The sequence below is a fragment of the Tachysurus fulvidraco genome, chromosome 21 (assembly GCF_022655615.1).
Source record: "Tachysurus fulvidraco isolate hzauxx_2018 chromosome 21, HZAU_PFXX_2.0, whole genome shotgun sequence".
Taxonomy (NCBI): Eukaryota; Metazoa; Chordata; class Actinopteri; order Siluriformes; family Bagridae; genus Tachysurus; species Tachysurus fulvidraco.
In genome coordinates, this window is record NC_062538.1 from 5,145,733 (window position 1) to 5,168,232 (window position 22,500).

Genomic DNA, 22,500 nt, shown 5'->3' on the forward strand with positions numbered 1-22,500 from the left:
AAAGAGGAAAAAGGAGGAGTCCTCCAAGAAAAAACCTACAGCTGTCATTCATTTCCATCTCGTACGTCAATTGGCTCATCTGCTATTTTTATTTGGGATTATAATAAATAAAATACTCCTATGGTGAGAGTTTGAGTTATAATAATAAATGATGCTCGTTCGTATATACACGTCTGCATTACCTCTGAATTCCTATAGTCCAGTAACAGGTAAGTTGCCATGATTTCATCATACTTCTGGTTGACAAGGGAGTCCTGTATTTCATCTTGAGCGTATCCCATTTGAAGCATGATATCTAGTAAAGGGTGGAGATGGCTGAATGAAAAGTTACGATAAAAAGAGAAACAAACAATTTCACAAAAACACAAATTTACAGAAAAAAAAATAAAGTGAAAAACAAAATCAGGCAAACTAATAGAAGACAATGACGATATTAAATGAACAAATGCACACATAACCAATGCTGCATCTCTGAGTATCCAACCCAACCCATCCCACCCTACACCCACAATTGCCCAGCCCACTGACACCGGACGTCTGCCCCACCTCTCTTCCAACCCCCTGCACTGCCGGGGTGCTGACCTGTCCTCTTGGGGTCCTTGTAGTCGGGCTGCGGCTCAATGTAAGGCATAAGCTCCTCCTCCTCATGACCCACATTCATCCACCGGTCCTTCATGATCTGCTGCTGGACACAAGCACAAAGACACAAAGGCAAGAGAGCACACGGGTGTAGATTAAAGCTGGGTCTGCAACAGACACCAGGCCTGGAGTAAAGGTAGAATTCTGGATTCCAGCTTAAATATTTTTTAAATCACAAACTACAAGCGAGCCGTCATCGAACGGCACCGAGCAGCTTTACAAACCTCAAGGCTTCCTCGCTTGGTGGGGTTGAGAATAAGAAATTTCTTCAGCAAGTTCTCACAGTCGGTGGACATGTAGAACGGGATTCGGTATTTCCCTCTTAAAACACGTTCGCGCAGCTCCTGCAGAAACAAGTACCAACTCCGCTTTAGATCGGCGTCGAAAACCCTTCCAGCTCCCCAGAACGTGACCCCGTCTTATACCACCATCGCTCAAGCTCACCTTCAAGTTCTGTCCATCAAAAGGCAGCGAGCCGCTGACCAACGTGTACAGGATGACTCCCAAACTCCACACGTCCACTTCTGGCCCATCGTACTTTTTTCCCTGGAACAGCTCTGGAGCGGCGTACGGGGGGCTGCCACAAAACGTGTCCAGCTTGTTGCCCAGAGTGAATTCGTTACTGAAGCCAAAATCAGCGATCTTTATGTTCATATCTGCATCTAAAAGCAGGTTTTCGGCCTGGACAGAAGAATGACCGGTAATTCTGGTTTAATGTAATCTGAATGGCAAAACACATCAAGAGATCCATCTTTTCCGATCAGAACAGAAAAGAACAAAGCTTATCTTTCCTTTCTTTTGCTTGAGCCGTCATCAGTTTTTCTTACATATGCTCAGAACTAGGCTTGTGCTGGAAACAAAAATCGTCTCGATCGTTTTTTACCCGAGGTAAAAGATTAAACAGGGTGGGTGAGATCACGTGTGGGAATACGAGTATCTTGTTATGCCATGCAGGAAGGAAATCAATAAATGAACATTTCCTGGCAGTAAACACGTTTTTACCATCACTGGCTGCTGTTACCATGGTAACTCAGGGCACGGGTCTATTCAGAACACACACCGGACATTTCCCCCTCACATAAGGTGTAATATCAGTGTTAGAGGCGAGCTAAAATGGTAACCGATGTGTAAATTAAAGCAAAGTTAACTACAACCCAATCACATTGGATATGTAACGGTGTCTGAAGGCTCCGTCTTAATCAGCTCTTCAGATCAGCAGGCAGGGCACTGATCATGGAGTCGGCCATTTTAAAGGCTGTCTCTATAAAAAAAAAAAAACTTTTAGTGCACCGGAACCTTTGAGTCAAAACCCCACAATGCATCGATGCTCACTATATTCCCTTATTAGAAATGAAGTCGTGATTTCAGAAGCATCTCTGCAGCTTGGGGTTGGTGGAGGTGGTGGTGGAAGTCAGATGAACACTTTTTTATTAACTTTGTCTACAAATGTAAGTAGGTTGTCATCGTTGTCTTTTATTTGACGTTCTACATACGGTTTGTTTGAATCTAAGGACTGATGAGGAAATTAGAATATCTTAGTGCTGATGTACTGATTCGCTGCCTGAAAATCCGACCAAGTGAACGAAGCTCGGAAGCGGCCTTACTTTAAGGTCTCTGTGAACGATGCACTTCTGGTGACAGTACTGCACTGCTGACACGATCTGCTCGAGGGAAAGAGGGGAGAGAGAGAGAGAGAGAGAGAGAGAGAGAGAGAGAGAGAGAGAGAGAGAGAGAGAGAGAAACAAAAAAAGCAAAGTGACACAGACACACTGGTGCTGACACCACATTCAAAAACTGCTAACATCGGTTTCTTTCAGTTTGGGCCGTTTTAATGTTTTCTTAAGAAAATTATCCGGTACTTTCACGAGCTCGGAGTGTGTCCAACGCAAACAGAGACTCACCTGTCTGAATTTGGCTCTGGCTTCTTTCTCTTTCATTCTGCCATGGGCGACTAGGTAATCGAACACCTCTCCTATATCAGGATGAGACGAGAGACGCAGAGAGAGAGTAGAGTCAAGGGGATGACCAGAGAAGCAGAGAAGATCTGAAAAAACTTTTTTTTTTCTGTTATAGGTACAATAAACTCATCCATAGTCTATTTGCTTGAAACAGGAATAAAACAATACATCTGTTGTTGAAACAGACAAAGAACTTTAAAGCCCAGTTCTACCGAACGAGCGTTCTCGGCAATCTAAAAAACCTGAGGTGTTTTCCGAGGCTTATTTTAGTTCCTGTGCTGTAATTCAAGGGAAAAGAAGGTGCTTTTTCTAAAGGTACAGAAGTTAAAGGAGCGAACGCTATGACTGACCGACTGCCAGCTGTGCGATAGTGATTAAATGACCTTCTCTTAGAGAGAACGTCTGACAATCTGTAGTTAATGAACAACATATTACAAAAGCTATAAAGTTACACATAAGACACGACAAACGCTAAACCAGTAACACTTCTGTATAAGGAGCAAGCTGGAGTGATTCCCTGCATGTATTTAACCCTGAGTGAAATTCACTTTACGAAGCTGTGTTTGTATAAACTACTTAATCGCACAACAAAACAAAAACAGTTCAATAATCTAAACGGTTGCACAGATCGCATCACTTCTGTTTTTTCCTCCCCTCAAAGTTACAGATCATTTCACTTCCTTTAAAAGCTCAGAATCCTGGTAACTCATTTAAGTCACTTAACTCATGCAAAATACACAAATTTTATTATTTATATATTATAAATATATATCATATAAATAAATAAAACACACACACACACACACACACACACACACACACACACACACACACACACACACATAGTCAATCTATCTAATATATATATATATATATATATATATATACATATATATACATATATATATATATATATATATATATTGACACACATATATATATATATATATATATATAAATATAAAGTTGGCTATTAAATTAATAATTTATTTATAATGTTAACTTTACTAAACATATCTAGCTGAAGGTCCAATTAATTAGAAGATATTTGCTAGAGCCTGCTACTTTTATTCACTAAATTCAGCCTGGAATCACCTGGAACAAGTTATTTTACTTTTTAATTTTCTTAGTGACTTGTAAGAGCAACGCAGTGAAGGTTTTGCTCTTCGGCGTCAGAAGGTTTTCTGCGCATGGCTTCAAAAAAGCGAGACATGATTTCACTGCACTGTTCAGTTTTCTGTCTTTACCGTGAAAGCTCAGCGAAATGCGACGGATCGATTTTAAATTTGTTCTTAAAGACGCAAGTCCCTGTTGATTAAACTCAAAAGAGGCAAAAAAGTGATTTAGTGATTACGTTTTTATATACTGATTCTACATGAGGTTTCTCTATAGAGTTGGAATAAAACATCAGTGTAACAATTCTATATGGACTTGAAAGAGTTAAAGCCAAAGATGAAGGAGAACTTGAACCTCCGCTGGCGTACTCCATAACCAGGTAAAGTGTCTTCTCGGTTTCGATCACCTCAAACAATTTCACTATGGACAAGGAGTCATATGTGAGAAAGAGAGAGAGAGAGAGAGAGAGAGAGAGAGAGAGAGAGAGAGAGAGAGAGAGAGGGGTTAAAAAGAACATGTTATACATGCTATAGTGAAGATAGCATGTAGATATACTGAAACATGGAAAATAAAATTAATTCAGGGGATAAAAGATTGTCTTGGAAGTCAAGCTCACCAATATTTGGGTGATTCAGCAGTTTCATGATCCTCACTTCCCGAAAGAGCTGTGAACGAGACAGAGTTCACGCTTGATGTCGAGCAGATACATCGTACATTTGTACTCAGGAAGTATTTCAGCCTAATTTGCCGTAATTAGCTCGCCTCTTTGGCCTGGAGCGAAATCAAAGTCGAGCGATTTCCAGGATGAACGAGAGAAGCTCTAAATATGAGCGATGGGTATAACGTGAAGTCGAGGCGTGTGCTGCTATACAACAGACGTATTTGGGAAATGTTCTGTCTTGTTTTCAGAAGTGGGGGAAAAAATAAAAGATTTGGGGAATTAAAACACAAAAAGTTGAAGAACACTGAAGATGGCCTCACCTTCTGGAGACTGGAGGAGTTGAGCTGGGTCTTGTCTATGATTTTGACAGCCACCTGAACACATGGGTTAGAAGTTAGTTCTTAACTTTATGGAGGGTAAAATCCAAAAAATTTGGAACACTGAACCAAGTGGAACGTGTCGATTTTCTAAAAAAAAAGAAAAAAAATTGTAGCACAAGGAAATAAATTTTTAAAAATAGCATCATTTGGTAATTTCTTCACATGCTTAAGGAAATTGTCCTCAAGATTACATGCGTATACACAAGGAAACCGATGACAAGACCACCAAATAAACAGAGCGTGACTCTGAGTAAAGATCTTAAACAGCTGGCTGACTTCAGCCTCGACTGGTCCTAGCAGAGATCGCAATCTAACATCATCAGGAAACAATTCAGTGCACCACATGGTGATTACAGAGTGGTGCACGAGCAAAAAGTACGCACACGAGTTTCTCTTTTTCTTCTACTCGGTCATTCCGTAGGTCATGTGTTGTGTCGTTACGGAAGGTCATACCTTAACGACCGGCGGATCTAAAACCGACGTGCTGAGTGTGAACCATTAAGTGCTAAACGAACCACTTTGTCATGTAGAGAGCAATAGAGAGGGGGAAAAAAATACGGATTCGACTGCCAGGAGAGGCATTGTGGGAGGGCCGAGGAACTGGCAGCTTCTAGAGCTTGTTAAGGGACCAGTAAATAAAACAAATAAAACAGTTATAAAAACAAGTTGTTGTTATATTTTACATTATTACTATAAAACAAGTCAGATTGTTAATCCATGTGCATTACTACAAGCACGTTGTTTGTTTGCAATTTCACACCGTTCAAAGGATTCGATAAAAGCAGTTTGATCTTCACCTCTTTGCCAGTGAGAACATGCCGAGCCAGTTTGACCTTTGCGAAATTTCCCTTTCCGATGGTCTTCAGCAGCCGGTATTTGCCGACGTGTGGCTGCTCGTCGGCTGCGGTGGCCAGCGAGTTGCGGCCGTGTGGCATGTTGGAGCGACCGCCGGCCTTAGAGTCGGAGTGAGCCTGCAAAACAAACATCACACAACCTTAAGCTGCCAAGTTGATATTGTTTCGATTCCTTTTCCACCAGACGGTGGACGGGATCGGTGAAAGCTGCAGAGAACAGAGCTTTGTGGTTAATAATATCCCTGAAAGAGCTTATGTAATGCTTATTGGACTGTCACCAGGCTCGGTCTGACTACACTATCAAGCAGAGAGACACCTCAGAGGAGGGGAGGGGAGGGGAAGAGAAAGAAAAGAAGACTGTAGGGAGAAAATGGAGAACAGAGAACACAGAGAGAGAGAGAGAGAGAGAGAGAGAGAGAGAGAGAGAGAGAGAGACGACTGAAGAAACCCAGACGGGGACAGGAAAAGAGAATTAAAATTATTACATATCAACGGACAGTGTTTTTTGTCAGTTATACTAAACGTTAAAAAGATGATCTGTGAAACTTCCTGTTCATGTTACAGCAAGCGTACACAGTTGCTTCCTCTAAATACTTTGCCCTCTCTCTCTCCAAGACAAAAAAAAAACCCAAAGCTTGTCAGGCTCCTGAGAAAACAGAAAGTGCGACGTCCTGAAAGCCTGCCTATCCACACGGCATACACCAGTTTCCGCTGACGACACGCTTGACGCGTGTTCACAACAAGATACATTCAGGAGATTAAGTTTAGGTTATTACATTCATAAGCGTTCCATTTTAAACGATTAGCATTAAGTAACCACGGCTGGGTGTTTGTAGCGTCCGTCACGGCAGCTTGATGTGGAAGCGGGCAGTCGATGAATGCGTTTAGTGATGAAATACATCAGACTCTCACGCAGAACTAGTCTTTTAGACCCTAACAGGCATCTAGATGACCTTTGAGCTGCTTAATTTGCACTGTGGTGAAAAAAAGTGAATATCCTAAATAGCATTAGGGAAGGGCAGCAATTTATCTAAATAGAAATTTTCAATAACTAAAGTAGTTTTAAATAAATAAATAAAGTTCGACTGCTGTTTAATGAAGGCACTTCTCCTACGCAACATGTAAAGAGGACTTTTTTTTTTCCTCAACGATTTATTTGCGCAGCTTAAACACAGGCGGAGTTTATCACCTGCTGGATATCTGGGTCAGGCTCTAGCGCTCACTGAGACACAGTGGGCTGATTGTACTGTAGTCCTCTCACCTGAGCTCAGGGTGTGAGGATGACGTCAGCAGGTCATGTGAACGCTTCCGAAAAGAAAAAATTGTTCTAATGAAATTCCCCTGGAAACCGACACAGGAAGTGTTTTTTTTAAATAATCCAGACATTCACATAGTCGGCAGCTCTGATCATGATCGTTTAATCACAGCGGCACTTGAGTGAACAACACGATCAACACTCAGGCAGTTAGAGTCTCCTCCACTTTACACAAGGCTTTACGATCACCGGGCAAACATCAGTGTTTGCCCTCGCTCACGATTCGCCGGTAAAATAATCTTAAATGATTTCATTGTCCAGGTTGGCCTTTAACCCAAATAAAATATAAAATGTCTAAAAAAATAATAATAATAATAATAATAATAATAATAATACAAAAAAATATAAACAAACAAACAAATAAAACAAACAAATAAATAGTTTGAAATTAATAATATGGGGGGGGGGGGTGTTAAGAGATTTGTACTGTGTGGTCCGCAGCTGCCCCATGGTTATATTTTATTACATAAAAAAAATACAAAGGAATTCTTAAAAAAAAAAAAAATTAATAATTTTCTATATAATCCATATACAAAATAGATGTTAAGTGTCCATACTCATCTTAGTCTATTTTACTCGTTTCATTTTATGACCTCAAAAACAATTTCCACTCCCAGAGAAGACTTACAATATGAAGAGAAGAGGGACAGGGCTTCCTGTCAGTGCCGGTTAATACGAGAGAGTTTAAAAACTCCTGTGCAAATGTTTCCAGCTTTAAATGTAGACTGAATCGTCGATCGTTTTGTTATTGAGAAAAAGACACGTACGTCCTTGTCATAGCTCATACTGGAACACGCTTGAGGTTCTCTTCTATCGTTCTATCTACTATCGATCACACGAGCCTAACGTTATCTCTGGAGATTTTAATCGAAAGGGCAACAAAATTATAGGCATTAAAAGCGTTAAAAATTGTAACCAATGAGCAGAAAGGGGCGTGTCTTGTGAATATGCGGCGGAGAGAGTGTTCAGTGGGCATGTGTGACATTAGCAGAAAGGAATCGGTACATTGACATGGCAGATAAAAAGAAGAAAGGCTTACGATAATGCAAGAAGGACTTGTGTTAATATAGGATCGGCTTTCCAGCGCTGGAGAGAACTCAACGTCTTCCGCGTGAAACGGAGCTAAACCTTTCACGGTACAACACACAGGATTACAAAAACACATTATATTACCATATTATTATTCATTGTGTTCATTTATTGATAAAAATATCACCTCGGCCAGCTGCCCCAACAGGTTCCGCCATAATATTTGCCTGTGTTATGCATGCATGTGTGGGCGGAGCCATAAAAACAGGGGTGACACCCATTTGGGTTAGGGGCGTGATTGTTTTGGTGATTTTAAATGTCAACATTGGCTTTCAAACATCGTGTACCTCACCTTTAATCAGCTGTACTGTGCTCCGGTCCACACGTTCAGGCTGAACCGTACCAGGACTTGTTTCGTAGGCTTGCAGATTATATGTTCTGGGAGTAGCAGGCTAGTTGATAACAGTAATTTGCCTAAAAACTCCAAGTTGCCTCATTTCTGGTTTTAAGCAGCATGTTATTTGGAAGAAAATCAGTCGGAAATATATATTTTTCTTGACTAAAATGTATATTTAGACTTTTAATCGTCTATCGAATGTATTTAGGATCTGCTTTTAGGAGGAAAAGTCTATTTTGCTCGGTTATGTATATACACTGAAACACAACAGGATGATTTTAGTCATGTTCCTGCGTTGCAAAAGGTTGCACGCAGTTTACTTCTGTAATATGATGGGTTTGCCTGAGCACTGGGATGTGTTTCAGATTGCTGTAATTATCTGCAGCAAGCATACAGCAAAGAAGTGGTTTGTTTTTTTTTTTCTCCCTCGAAAAAGGTTCACAGCAGGTCAACATCTTAAGAGTGCTAAATGCAGGCAAAGTCTTACAGGGTTTAGTCAGTTATTGCACAACACCGAAACTTTAAAAACGCAAGCGTGCACATACACACGCGAGCAGAGATAACAACAAACTAGCTGCTAAGACTTTCAGCACACGTAGGAACCAAGGGAGCGGTTCAAATGTTCAATAAATGTCATTGAAGCGTTATACGAGGAACATAAATCTTTTTTGTGATTCTTCCCTAACACAAACTAAAAAAGGAACGTCACTTCTTTTGCTGTGCTATGCCACAGTATTTGCTGCAGCATGGCGTGTAACTCTCAGCACGCCAATAAAGCTGCAGTGAGACAGCGACACGGTTCTCACGCGCCTCTGACCTTCGCTGCAGCCTCGCGATTCCTTTGCTCTGAAGCTAGACTAAATTATAGCCCCGATGTCTGAATGTTGTCGCAAACACCTCAGGAGCAACCGCAGGGAACAGGCACCGCACCTTCCTACAAGAGGCAGGAGGGGGGCGGAATTACCCAGACTGACAGGAAGTGTCTTTCACGCAGCGGGAAAACTTCGGTCATCTGCGCTCGGCTGCGAAGCCGAACGTCAGACAGCGAACAAACTGCTCGCATCTCCCTCTGAGAGAACATGTAATTATAGAACTCGGGGCAAAACACACCACAGCTGCATTACTGAGCGCAAAATAAACACCTAATAACACCCTAGTAGCTCCCTCTTAAAGCTGGCTTCTAATATACTCTGATTGTCGAACGTTTGATCAGAAATATTGTTTTAATGATTTCTGACCATTATTTTGCAGAATGATTATTTCACGATTTACGCGTTGTTAGAATTCTGCCCGACTTCTTTGCTTTGTAAAGCTTCTCTTGGCTGAGTCTGCAATAACAGACTACGCAGCCTAAGGGTTTTCAGTGCAGTCGCATCCCCCGCTCAGAGAGGTGGAGTACGCTGTTGTATATAGTGGGGTGTATCTAGAGAACATTATTTCTTCACATATCCTAACTTTGGAGGTTTGGGTAAGGGAACATAGTCAGCCATGATACAGTGTCCCTAGAGCAGGGAGGGTTAAGGGCCTTGCTCAAGGGCCCAAAAGTGGCAGCTTGGCAGTGTTGGGGCTTGAAACACATGCTGAATGTGTTGAATCCCTGGAGTAAGAAAAGAAAGAAGCGCAATCTGCGGAAGTCCGTTTTAAGTTGTGTTATGAAACTCAACGGTGACGTAACCGTCCCAAATCAATTTGTTTTGTTTCAAACATTTAGTAGCTCCATGACTCCAATTTTACAATTTCATAGTAATGTGAGCGAGTGTGTCCGGTGATGTCAGCGTACCTCATTGACCGTCTGAACATCATGTTACATTTCCTGTTTTGTTTTTTTGTTTTTTGACAACCAAAACCTAACCTCACACCAGCTCTACCGCAGTTTAAAGCAAAAGTCTGCATGTTGATAGTCTGGATGAATAACTCGGAGGATAGTCAGAGGCCAGGAGAGCGGGGACTAAAATAGGACACACATGCTAGCCTCTCTAGGGGTCCAGGCACTGAGGGACAGCTTCCCCAAACAACAGGAAGTTGTGTAATTTGTGGAAGTTGACTTTTAACGGCAGCCGAACGGATACAGGCAACGTAATCCAAAAGCCATGAACGAGTCCGGAAGCGACGTGTCTGGGTTTGTCTGGAGAGGACTGGTGGTGTGTGTGAGAGAGAGAGAGAGAGACAGACTTCATACAAGTAATGACATGCCAAGACAGCTGGAAAAAGAAGACAATGGAACTGCCTCAGAGTGAACAAGCGAAAGCTTCACACCAGTTTAACCGGCCAAGGCGAGTATTAAGAAAGTAAAGTACTACAAGTGCTGTAACCATGTAGGTCCTGCTTGGCATGAACAACCAGCCAGATTTTTTTGCAAATCAGGTTCGGTCAGATCTATATTTAACCCTTTCATTGATTGACAAAAATTACATCATCTAAATAACAGAAAGCACTTTTAGAGCATTATAGCTTCACAGACCCTGAGTCCCCAGTTCGATCCCGGGCTTCCTCTGGGGCTTTCTGCCACCTCCCAAAACCATGCCAGAATTTAATGGTGATAAATTGTACAAGCGTGTGGCATCCCATTAAAGGAATAATCCCACCTCTTGCCCAGTGTCCCCAGGACAGGCTCCAGAGCTACCACAAGCTTGATCATTATTAAAGCACTTACCGACCTACCGAAAAAATTTTCACATTAGATCCAGGTCACTTCAGGCCACAGAACTGAAACCATCAAAGCAGATTAGTACTAAAGTAACACAGACTTGGAGACGTTTGAGAAGTAGAAAGTATATGTCGATGCTATGGCGTAAAAGCGGCAATATTTTTTTTTGCAAACTGTGAAAAACAGAAAACCAGGACACGACTACACCCAAGTTTTGCACTTCACACAACACTCACTGACATGCACACAAATGAAACCTTATAGCTGTAATCATGCTTGAGGACGGTAATTTTTCCCACTACAGGTCGGTACACAAAAACACCTCCACCGCCGAGAGGATCCTGTAGCTGTTTATACGATCGCCGAGGTCTCTTCTTGATCCGCTTTAACTGCTGTTAAGAACGTACCATAGAGAAGAAAACGTTCTTTACTTTCCATACTTGGAAAATGTTTTCTCTTTACTCCTTTTTCCATTGAAATTCATTTCACAATAAACCTCAGGGCCTTTTTTACACCTGGTCACGTCATGTGTTTTCTCTGATCCGATAGCTATCTGATTTTTGAAAAAACTGTTCCATTTACATTAGGCCACATAAATACGTCTTGGCGAATCGGATATCGATCCTGTCTTTCTACTCCCGCCCAAAATGCAAATATATTTGACCTCATTTCCGGGGTAATTGAAACGGAACACGCTTTGGTGTATGTGGTTTTCAGAATGCAATTAAAAAGAAGAAGAAAAAACTTGTTACGACGTTTATGCTACGAAAAACAGCATTTACTGTTTGCTGCATTGTCGCTGGCGGCTGCAGCGCATTTTAAGACCTGACGAGACGCCTGGGTGAAAGATCACCTGCGAGTGACATACTTCCGTTTGGGAGGAGTATAGCGCTGACGTATGTGGCTTGAACAACCACATTCATTTAAACCTGTCCAGTTTCATCTGAAACACGTCCCAGACCACATCCTGAAGTGGTTTGAACCATCGGGTATATATCCGTCTCGAAAACGTTTCGGCGGACATTTCGACCTGGTCTTTTTACAATCAGATAGCTATCGGATCACAGAAAACGCTTGAAGTGACCAGGTGTAAAAAGCTCCTTACATAGTTGATCATGGAACACACTGAACTACAAGCAATCAGGAGATATCTCCACATGTGATAGTCGAGGATGTATTACACAACGTTATCCATGGTACACAGGTTAGTTCACAAAAGGTACGAGGAAATGATTTACGCTACAGTTCGGTAGTTTTGCCACCACAAAAAAAATTTAAAACATTGCTTCCTAATAGTTAAGGGGTGTTAAAAGAACTCCAGATGCATATACTCTGGGAGAAAAAAAAAAACCAGAGCGTTCCTGTCTGAAAAAAAATTCTCTCATTATAGCCAGGGAAGTGGCTTTTATGCAGGAAACCAGTCAACTGTTCAATGTGAATCAGAGCCACAGTCCGTCACACATCACCTCAGATTTCATGGAACAGAACAACATAGAGTTTCGTTTCTCACAGTGATCTGATAACAATTGCGATCTTCCATTCATTAATAAACCACACGGCGTACACATGCATAGATCCGTATAAATGCTACATAACGTTTGTTTTAAGGTTGCTCAAGAACCCACCGGTGACAGCTTGGTAGTACTGGGATTCAAACTCTCAACCTTCTGCTCAGTATCCCAAACACCTTAAGCACTGAGCTACCACGTCCCTTTTCTCCTCGATCTTCTAAGTAAATAAAAAAAAAAAAACAGCTTCTCATGACACCAAGAAACTGAAATGCATAACAAAATCATCCGTCCTGAATCCCTACCGAGTCAGATTTGAAGACGACCAAGCCATGTTTTTTTTTTTGTTTTCCTTCTCCTCTGTAGGGTCAGATTATTGGCTAGCAGAAGCGGAACATCTGTCGACGTGGTCTAGCTTAATCCACATCAGTGTAGAACGTAGCGACAAGCTTTTCAGATCACCGCGGTTGTAAAGAGTGATTATTTATAAGGGTGAGCACAGAAGGCTTTGCTCAGAAGTGTCTAGTCGTACAGAAACACGTGTTGGGGGAGTGTATAAGAAGAATAAGTCTTTTATTTATGTTACATACACCCTACAGCACAGCGAGATTCTTTCTTCACATATGCTAGCTTTGAATGTTCGTGTCAGAACAGGGTCAGCCATGACACAGGGCCCCAGGAGCCGGGAGAATTAAGTGCCTTGTTTAAGGGCCCGACAGTGATCAACAACCCAGAGCCTTAACCACTTGAGCCACCAGCATCCCTTTATTATATCTGAGCATAAAATGTCTCTGCTCAGCGAAAGACGAACACGTTTTATCCGTCGCACCCTTTAACAGAGAAGAATCGTCGCGGCACGTTAAATCTGCGACTAACTGTTACTTCTCATTATAAAAATAAACTCTGAGATCAGCTTGACCGCACTCCCTTTTAGGTCTTTAAGGTCATATCCTGATACAACCCCGCCAGCGTTCCCAAAAAACCCAACGGAATGGTAAGATGAAAGAAGCGAAGCAACGCTGCGGTTCTGCAACATCTGCTGTGGTTCGCCAACATCTGTTCAAATCAGTGCACAGCAGTTTACTCTAAAAGCCACACCCATTTCGGCAAACGGCAAGCACTTCTGCCACAAGTTTAACCTGCTGGAATTCTGTTTGGGCTCCAGAACATTTATAAAAAGGCGCACGCTTTAAAAAATAAATAAGTAAATAAATCCATTATTGTTGATGGACTGGAGATGAAAAAGTAAAGCTAGCTTACTGTTGAATTCAAGTAAACGCCCACAAGGTTTTAATGAGCTACGGATAAACTAGCTCTACCTGTCTGGCTGAAAAACCAGTTTGCGCCAAGATCTCAGCTTCCTTTTCTTCACACACACACACACACACCTAAGGAAAGCAACACATGGGATCCACCCAATCGCTCCGTCTGAAAAAATCACAGCAGCTGCCTCACACCTAACCAGATTTAAAACACAATACGTACGCACTACCGCTCTGCAGATACAAGATCCGCAAAAATCTCCACAGACTCAAAGCAGAAGGTTATTGCGGGTCTCTCCGGACAGTCCGAAACGATCTCGGAGCTTCCGAAAGAGCCTTCTGTGGGTGGTTTGAGAAATCTTGGCATCGGAGTGAGCCAAAAGAGGAATAAAAACACTGGTTGGTTTTGGTCAAAGCGTCGAGATGTTCGAGTACGACGTCACGGGTTCACAGGGTTGCTTTGAAAAGAGGTTGTAAAGCACCGTGCGAGGAAACACGCTATTTTTATCCACATTGTTTTATCCACAGCGTTAATATGCACCCTGAGCACTAGGGCTGAATGCGCAGTTTCGTGTCTGCGTTTGACAAAACCGATGACACGGAATTGCACTGAGGAAATAAAAACGGAGAGGGAAGAAAATTTTTTTTTTAAAGATTAGTTATTTTCAAAGCAGTACATCATGAATAAAAGGACATTCGCTAGCACAAGAACTCAGATGCTAGCCAGGAAAATAACATTTTGTACATATTTTGTACATATTAATGGCAAACAGAGTCAAAGGTTAGCAGCAAAAGACTTTGCAGTATGGAGAAATAATTTCTTAGCCTTTTTTTGGACAGACAGAAGGTCGTTGATGAGAACAATCAGGCCTGATCCACGCATATAGAGAAAAGTTCGGAAAATTTTGTTGCTTATTTGAAGAAAAGAAAATGAAAAAAAAACAGCAATGCGTACAGGAAAAAAAAGAAGCGTTGCCAGACATACGTAACCTGCCATCGTCCGTTATGTACAGGTTACATCATTGGAGCAGAAAATAAAACAGAATTGGGTTGGAAGTCGACTGTAGCTGTGAGTTGCTTACATTAAATGAACCTAGCGAGTAATTAGTTGTACCGCGATGCTGTGAATACAGGCAAAGATCGTTACTGAATTCCTGTATAGAGGTTAGTTACAAAAATAGACGTTCACAGGGAGTTAGAAACATGAGATTGTCAGAGCATCAAAGAAAAAAAAATGTTAAAAGGAAACCTTTAAAACAAAATGAGATTTTAAAGCTGATCTAAATTGTTCAGACGCTACGGTCGATCGTCTCAATCCTCGTGTTCTTCTGGACCCAGCGATCCAGACTGGAGATGCAACACTCCAAATGGAGATTTTGGACAAGACCCAAAGTGCAACCTTAAACCGTAATTCCACCATTCATCTCTCCACATATATAAATCCTTGTTTGGTCTCCCTATTTTTTGCCTTATTATTTCAGAACTTTTGTCCCCCCACCCCCACATTCACTTATCATTACTAATGGGAGTTTTATATTGCTTTGGGTTGCACACGTGAGTGTTTTCAGAAATGTCTTTTTTTGCATATTCATGTAGACAGAGATATGTGAAAATATCGCGAGGGGTATAAAAAGATTCTCAGAAATAGACGTGGAGGAAGCGTCGGTCTGTCAACCTGAAATGTTTCGCACCGACGTGTCGAGTGGGTCGTGTAAGAAGAGCCGTTAGGAAAAAGAAAAGCAACGGCGAGGCTGCAATGATCTAAAGGGCTAAATTCTAAGCGTCTCTCTTAGAACTTTCCTGTTGCCATAGCGATCCTCTTCTCATAACACGCCTCGCAAACACCCCCCCCATAAAAAACCACTCCCCCCTTCCCACAAGCAGACAGCGAGCGCCTTACGACCGCCTCTTGTCTCGCACGCCGTTTTTTTTCCAGATACACCTCAGCAGCTCTCGATGACATATGACTTTACACACACGCAGGCACAAACAACTCGGCTGGTGCGCACAAGTTTGTCACCTTTGCGCCGCCTCGTGCGACTTAGTTTTAAAAAGAAACGCCGCACGCGGCGCATGCAGCTCGTCTTCTTATTCACTAAGAAAATCGGAACTGACCTGAATCCTGACACGGACGGGTGGTTTTAAGAACGCCAAGCAAGATATCTGGTGGTAATTTGAAAACTAAAGCGCTCGGAGGTCCATGCTGGGAACAAAAAGAAAAGAAAAAGAGAAAAAGAGAGGCACCTAGAGAGGCTGAGGTCATCAAATGCAAACACACTGGTACAGTAGCCAAGCAAGCAGGGGTAAATAAAAGAGATGTGCGAGCCAGCTTGTCGATTACCAGAGTATTAATATCACACCATGGCTATTTCCAGCATAGGGCAGTACAGCCAGAACACAAATAGAGAGCAGCTGAACCCTCCCCTGGTCTCCACCCCCTTGTCCCCATCACCGAACACCACTTTTCTGTTCATCAGAAGCAGGACGCGAGGCTCAGCGGTTTTTAATGCACCTTTAATCGACAGATAATGTAGGTCACTGTGATTCCTCACAATACACACTGCATCTTGGTCCACACCCAGACAAACTGGAAATGTTAGTCTCAACCGAAGCGGATAAGAATACGTCAATTAAAAAAGCTAAACAAATGCAAATATTGCCTGGTAAAATAAACAGTCTGGAAATACGGACAGTTAGCAAGCATGAATTATGTGGACTGTTCAACCGTTCTGTCATCAGGCTTCAAAATACAACCGCAACGAGACACTACCACGTGTAGTGAAATGTTATTTTGACCGTAGACTAAAATTAGAATAAAAATTGTTTATATAACTTTGTTATTGTTTTGAAATTAACTAACAGAAACTATACAAAAAAAAGGGGGGGATACAGAAAAACAAAAATGAAACTACAACAACTTTTATAAATATATTCCATTATATATACTTTGATGCAGAAAAAAATCATATTCTTAGAAAAATCTAAAACCTATCCAAGTCCAAAACCGACACAGAACCGTCTTATTCTAATCTGTAAATTCCCCATCTCAAACTGAAAACTGACACTTTTGGAAGAAGATTCCTGAGCTAAAATGTAGCTCGAGGAATTTCCACATCTAAACCCCAAACTGAGAAAAATTCCCAACCTAAAACAGCGATCTAGAAAACATACAGTCTAGAAAATTCCGAAATTAAACCTAAGCCTAGAAACAAAGCACCAATCTAATGCCTAAGAACAGAAAAGTTCAACATAAACCAAACCTGAATCTAAAATGGAAGCCTCAAAAACAAAAATTTTTATAAATATTTCACTTAGGGATGCATTTCAACGTAGAAACGTCACAATCTAAAACAGTTTAAAAAGATATTGTTTCAACAGTAGGAAATCGACAGACAGAAAAAAAAACAACACAGGATTTCATCATTCCTTAACATCTTTCTGGAAGCTTTTCCATGCTATAAATCCAGTGCTAACAGTACAAGTATCCACAAACACAATGGAAAGTTGTTTGTGTTGTTTTTAATTAACTCTGAAACACTTCCGAAATCATGAAACGGATAAAAACCGGTCAGATTACAGGCGTAAACTTTAGTCTAGCTACATGAATGAGAAATTCTGTGTAACATTGCTACGTGCCTGATCCGGCTAACATGGCTTCCTGAGAAAGGAATTTCCCTTCCTAACTTTTGAAGATTTCTAATGAATCACAAACGTAGCTAAGGATATAAACTGACTCACTGTAGCGTCGATCCTGCTCTGTCACCGTGTTTTAAAACTAGACAGGTTGAAACTATTCTCTGAGCTTCAGGCAAGGCGAAAATCTGAGGTTTCCTAAACAGCCTCAAGCACAATATAGGTATTCATTTCCTGTATACTTTTTAACATTGCTGTCAAGTTTACAAAAGCAGAATGCTCCGGTCGTAAAATATGCAAAACGACTTCATGAAGTAACTGATGTACTACAAATTAAACCACTTGAACGCTGATATGATGTATTAAAAAAAACATTATGCCTTTGCTTTAAGCTATATTTGATTCAGAGGTACATAATGGTTTAGTGGTGCAATGGAAAGGGTTACATGGTTAAAATAAAGGCTGTTTAAACACCTGATACTTTAAATACAATAAAAGTTACAGGATTTACACACACAGCCATGTCACTTAATATTTATTTACACTACACTTCATCTCAAACAACAACATGAAAATCCACCAGAACGAGACACGTTTTTATTTGGGTCGGAGAGCCTCGATAATATAAATAGAATTACAATCTATATTATATTGAACATTTAAGATAAGATATTTCAGTAAGTGTAGATTTAGAGGTGGCTGTGAATGATCTTGCTTGGAAAGGCCAATATCTGCACTTGCCAAAAGCAGTTTAAATCTCAATAACTAAACAGTTGACGACTCGACTCAAACACGTCAAATTTAAAAGTCTAATGAAATCAGAAATCTATGCTCGAATGCTCATTGAGTTGCTTTCAATACAATGAGCTCTGTTTGACTTTACAGTATAGCTACAGTTATAAAAAAAGAAATGATTTATAATTGCACCATCCAATGTCACCAGATGATGATCGGTTCCTCCAAAGTTTTCTTCCTCGTGATGTCTCAGGGGGGCTTTCCTGGCCAGCTTCACCTCTGGCTTGTTCATTAGTCATAGATGTAAAGTCAATGTATGGATTTTTGTAAAACAATCCTTTGTAAAAATTGAATGTTTTTAATAAGAAAACCTTAAAGCCTACACGTTTGACAAGGCTCGAGGAAATACCCAGTCAATTTCACCCAAATACGGAATTTACAGAAAACACGCTGGCTAATTTGTCACCTAAATACTTAACTATCTCTCAAAAGGAAGAACTCGTACCCACAAAACAGTTGTGTAGCTTGAAGCATTAGGAGCTATTTTTAAGTCTTTACCTCGAAACAAGGTTGTGTGTGTGTGAACATAAACAGAATTTGTGATGTAATAGTGTAAATTTGTATATTTATACGGTGGTTTAAATCTATGCAATACTATTGTGGTAAAGTATATAAGCATAGAGACATAAAAAATAAATAAACAAACAAACAAACAAACAAACAAACAAACCAAACAGCTACCTCATTAGCCAGGTACATGCTAATGTCTTAACAATCCACCAAAACAATATATGTTTATATTTGGTTCATCTCAACAGGCTGTGCAAATGTGTGGTATATTTAAAAGTGTTAGAGAGCTTTCTATTCCCTTATCATCATACCGTCATATACGATCTAACTCAAGGCAAAGAAAATAACAGTCTCTTTATCATGTTTTGGAAACAGATAGAAGTTGATTACTGATTGTTATTGAGGTTGTTGTTATTACAGTCTGTGTTTGTGTAGTGTGACTGATATCTAACTCAAAATGAACTTGTATAGATACAGGAGACATTTTAAAACAACATTAGTACATTTAGAGTTTTCCTGAATGCAGATATAAATAGTATTATTTGTCATTTATTCAGTAAAGCAAGCATTTAAGCAGAGAGTTTAACAAAACAAACAAACAAACCAACTCGTCAAGGAGATACACGCTAGTTCGTCTCTTACGTGCTAGCTAGCTTGCTAGTTAGCTACTTTAGTATCAGCTCGACGTGAAAAAAAGCAGATCAGGAAGTAAGCAAACTTTTTCGACACACTTACCTGGCTAGATGAGTGCTCGATGACTGTTAGCATCGGAGTCCGCGTTGTCATTGTCAATCTTCGAATCGTTTACGAGTTCACGGTTGTAAAAAACTCAACGAAAAGTGACATCGGTGTTGTTTTCTGTCCGAAGTCCAGTTTGCCAGATCAGCTAACTTTCATTCAGCTTTCACACACACATATACACACACACAGCAAGGCTGAAGATCAGGACCAGTCAAGTCATAGTTAGTTAGTTTGCCCTGTTTATAAAGTTCTCTTACTTCTTTTAAATCGAAGGACTTGACTCGGATTCTAATTTTTCTTCTATTAAAAGGTTCCGTTTGCTACTTAGCTACTTAACTAATAACCGGAACTACAGCATTAAACATTAGCCAAGACTGCTAAATGTTATTGTTTATCCAGGAGCGTGTAAAAATTAAAACACGATCGATTTCTGTAAATATAACGAATTTAACTTTATAGGTAAACGCTCAAATAGTAATAAAAAATAATAAAACTAAAAAAAAATCTTGAAGTAAATATTTCGAGACTCCTCTGGATTCTAGGCCAGAAAATCCACTCGGTTCCTGTTCCGATGAAATACAGGAATATGGAGATTTTGTCGATTATTTTGTTGATCGTGTGATCGTGTACAGGCTGAGTTTGTGAAGAACAAAACTTGTATAAAAAAAAGTTTGTGGTAAGTCAGTAAGTCAGTCAGTCGGTAAGGAAGCTAACAGGCTAGCTGACAATGTCGCCTGGTTTTTAACCGACTAGAGACGACGCTCACATCAGATGTTCGGAGAAAAATAATCCGTAATCCGTAGACGATGTTATCATTCAAGCAGATAATCTTCGCTTCCCATCGAGGACGGATTCCTGACGGCGACGTATTTAGGATCAGTTCGGCTAATAATCACCGAGTAAAGGCGTCACAGCGACGGTTTGATCGGCGCTGCAGCTCCGACTGCGCTGCCTGATATTCATACTACACGCACCAGTTGCTAACCACAAACATTCCCTGTCCTCTCTGTTGGCGTTTTGGTAACCGTACCGACAGGAACCGGGTTTAACAGCTGCTCGATCGACGATTACATCGAAAAACAAAATGGTTAAATATCGAATGATCGCTGAAGGCAGAGTGCTGGGCGGCCACTGCAGCGCCCGGACCCCGCTCCGCTGTTTCCCTTCAACACAGCAACGTGAACACGCTCCAAACCTCCACTTCCGCTACAAAATAAAAGCCTCGTCATCTTATCCTGTATATATAAAATTTAACATGGATCACACATCGTATTTTTAAACGCACGGAAAAAAAAACATGTACAAAAGCTTGTCTTTTCTAAAGCTCAGAAAAAGCTGTTATAACTTAATAGCTATTACAGTTCAACCATTTTGGACTGAAACTGCAGCACAGCGGCAACAGAGTGTAATAGTTCACAACAAGCTAGCTGGCTAACATTAGTATAACATATATATAACACCAGGGCTGTCAGGTGTCACGCATTGAGAGTGACAGTCATGCATTTGGGTCTTTAGTCATGCTCTCCTGCCACACATCGTATTTCTCACTCAGAAAAACATTTTGACTATTTATCATTTATTTACTCTATGGAACCGGGCAGGAATCAATAAAGGACATCCTTTACAATTACATGCCCTTAATTCTTTTAGTAACAGTTTGTGATGGTCTGGTGTCCACATAATTTTGACTATACAGTGGGTATGTGGTGGCCTGAGAACACCCTTCAGATGGAGAAAGTCTGACATTACTACATCTTAACCGCTTGGGAATGTGTTAGATTTGTAAAATCAAATTATCTCCAAAAGTGGAACAGAAGAATATCACATATAAAGACTATTCCAAACTTTTTGACTATTTATCATATATTTTACATGCCGCGGCGCCCAAAATGTATCAGTCCGCACCGCTGTGTCTCTATGGAACCGGGCACGAATCAAGCGCGTCTCCCCTGGAGCTCTTAGTCGAGCCTGACACTTATAAGCCAATCAAAAAACAGAAGCTACACAATAGCCAATCAGAAAATAGCATTATCTGGGTGAGATTTAACGCAACATCCAATTAAAAAAAAAAACATTCATTAGAGAGGGTATTTTCGATGGTCGGTTTGAACAAAACCTCAACACGAAACAGCCTGGAGGGGACATTGTCCTCAATCATGACCCTAAAAATGGCTGGGCTTCAGTCGAACTGTTTTAAATGGGAGCCAACATTACAAATAATAAAGGAGTCCAAAAAGGCAACAAACACTTACAATAAACAACACCAGTCATAATCTATCTCTCTCTCTCTCTCTCTCTCTCTCTCTCTCTCTCTCTCTCTCACACACACACACACACACACAAACAAATTATGGAAATGGAAATTAAGTTATCCTTACCAAACACAACTCCCTTATTATTATTATTATTTGGGGGGGGGTGTTCTGGAGATCTCACACTTGCCTGTCTTCAAAACTTGAGAGCTCTGTAACACTAATTTAGATTTCCAGCATTTACCACACAACCTTATATCTGTTATTTAACTTTTATACAACTGAGGGTTAAGGGCCTTGTTCTGGGGCCCAGTGGACCTGTGTGGCAGCTTAATGGACCTGGGATTGAACTCACAACCTTCCGATTTGTAGCCAAACACCTTAACCACTAGGCTACCACATGCACTAAAGTTGCTCTTCCCTACTCAAGACAAAGCTTAGTATGGCCAATGTTATGGATTTCATCACAAACCTTGTCTGTATATTCACTGATCACAAGCAAATACTGCAATAAATTAATTTGAAAGTAGAGATGAGAAACTTCACATTGTTCACAGTGTGTGGTCATGTTGATTGGATGATATTCATAAATTGAGGGAAGCAGATGGTTGTTGAGAACATTGCCTCAAGTTGAAATTTTGAGAACGGGGCATTTTTGGCTTTTAACAGCTTGAGGTGGTGTTTCGAGTTAGAACTTTCCCTCAAGTGCATTATTAAAATAGTCCTTCACTGTATTATAATCATTCATGTTGTAACAGTAGTTTGAAATGTGCTTTTTGAACACCCCATACCAGATCTAGTAT

General features: G+C 40.7%; 1 protein-coding gene across 17 annotated transcripts in view; it reads right to left on the reverse strand.

The window, feature by feature from the left end:
• Positions 1-20,645, reverse strand: part of mark2a (MAP/microtubule affinity-regulating kinase 2a) — a 37,581-nt gene extending 16,936 nt beyond the window's left edge. For 6 of the 17 annotated variants that reach the window (XM_027176747.2, XM_027176740.2, XM_027176737.2 and 3 more), the window contains exons 1-11: positions 19,440-20,643; positions 5,552-5,725; positions 4,695-4,748; positions 4,330-4,378; positions 4,068-4,133; positions 2,541-2,611; positions 2,244-2,300; positions 1,084-1,320; positions 864-983; positions 547-682; positions 183-295 (exon numbers count right to left, since the gene is read on the reverse strand). In XM_027176747.2, coding sequence (XP_027032548.1) covers positions 183-295; positions 547-682; positions 864-983; positions 1,084-1,320; positions 2,244-2,300; positions 2,541-2,611; positions 4,068-4,133; positions 4,330-4,378; positions 4,695-4,748; positions 5,552-5,725; positions 19,440-19,490 — 1,128 coding nt within the window. In that variant the 5' untranslated portion in view covers positions 19,491-20,643. Of the gene's footprint in view, positions 1-182; positions 296-546; positions 683-863; positions 984-1,083; positions 1,321-2,243; positions 2,301-2,540; positions 2,612-4,067; positions 4,134-4,329; positions 4,379-4,694; positions 4,749-5,551; positions 5,726-7,962; positions 8,052-19,439 lie in introns of all 17 variants that reach the window. The other 11 variants (XM_027176749.2, XM_027176738.2, XM_027176742.2 and 8 more) reach the window with 9 other exon arrangements.
• Between the last annotated feature and the right edge of the window lie 1,855 nt (positions 20,646-22,500).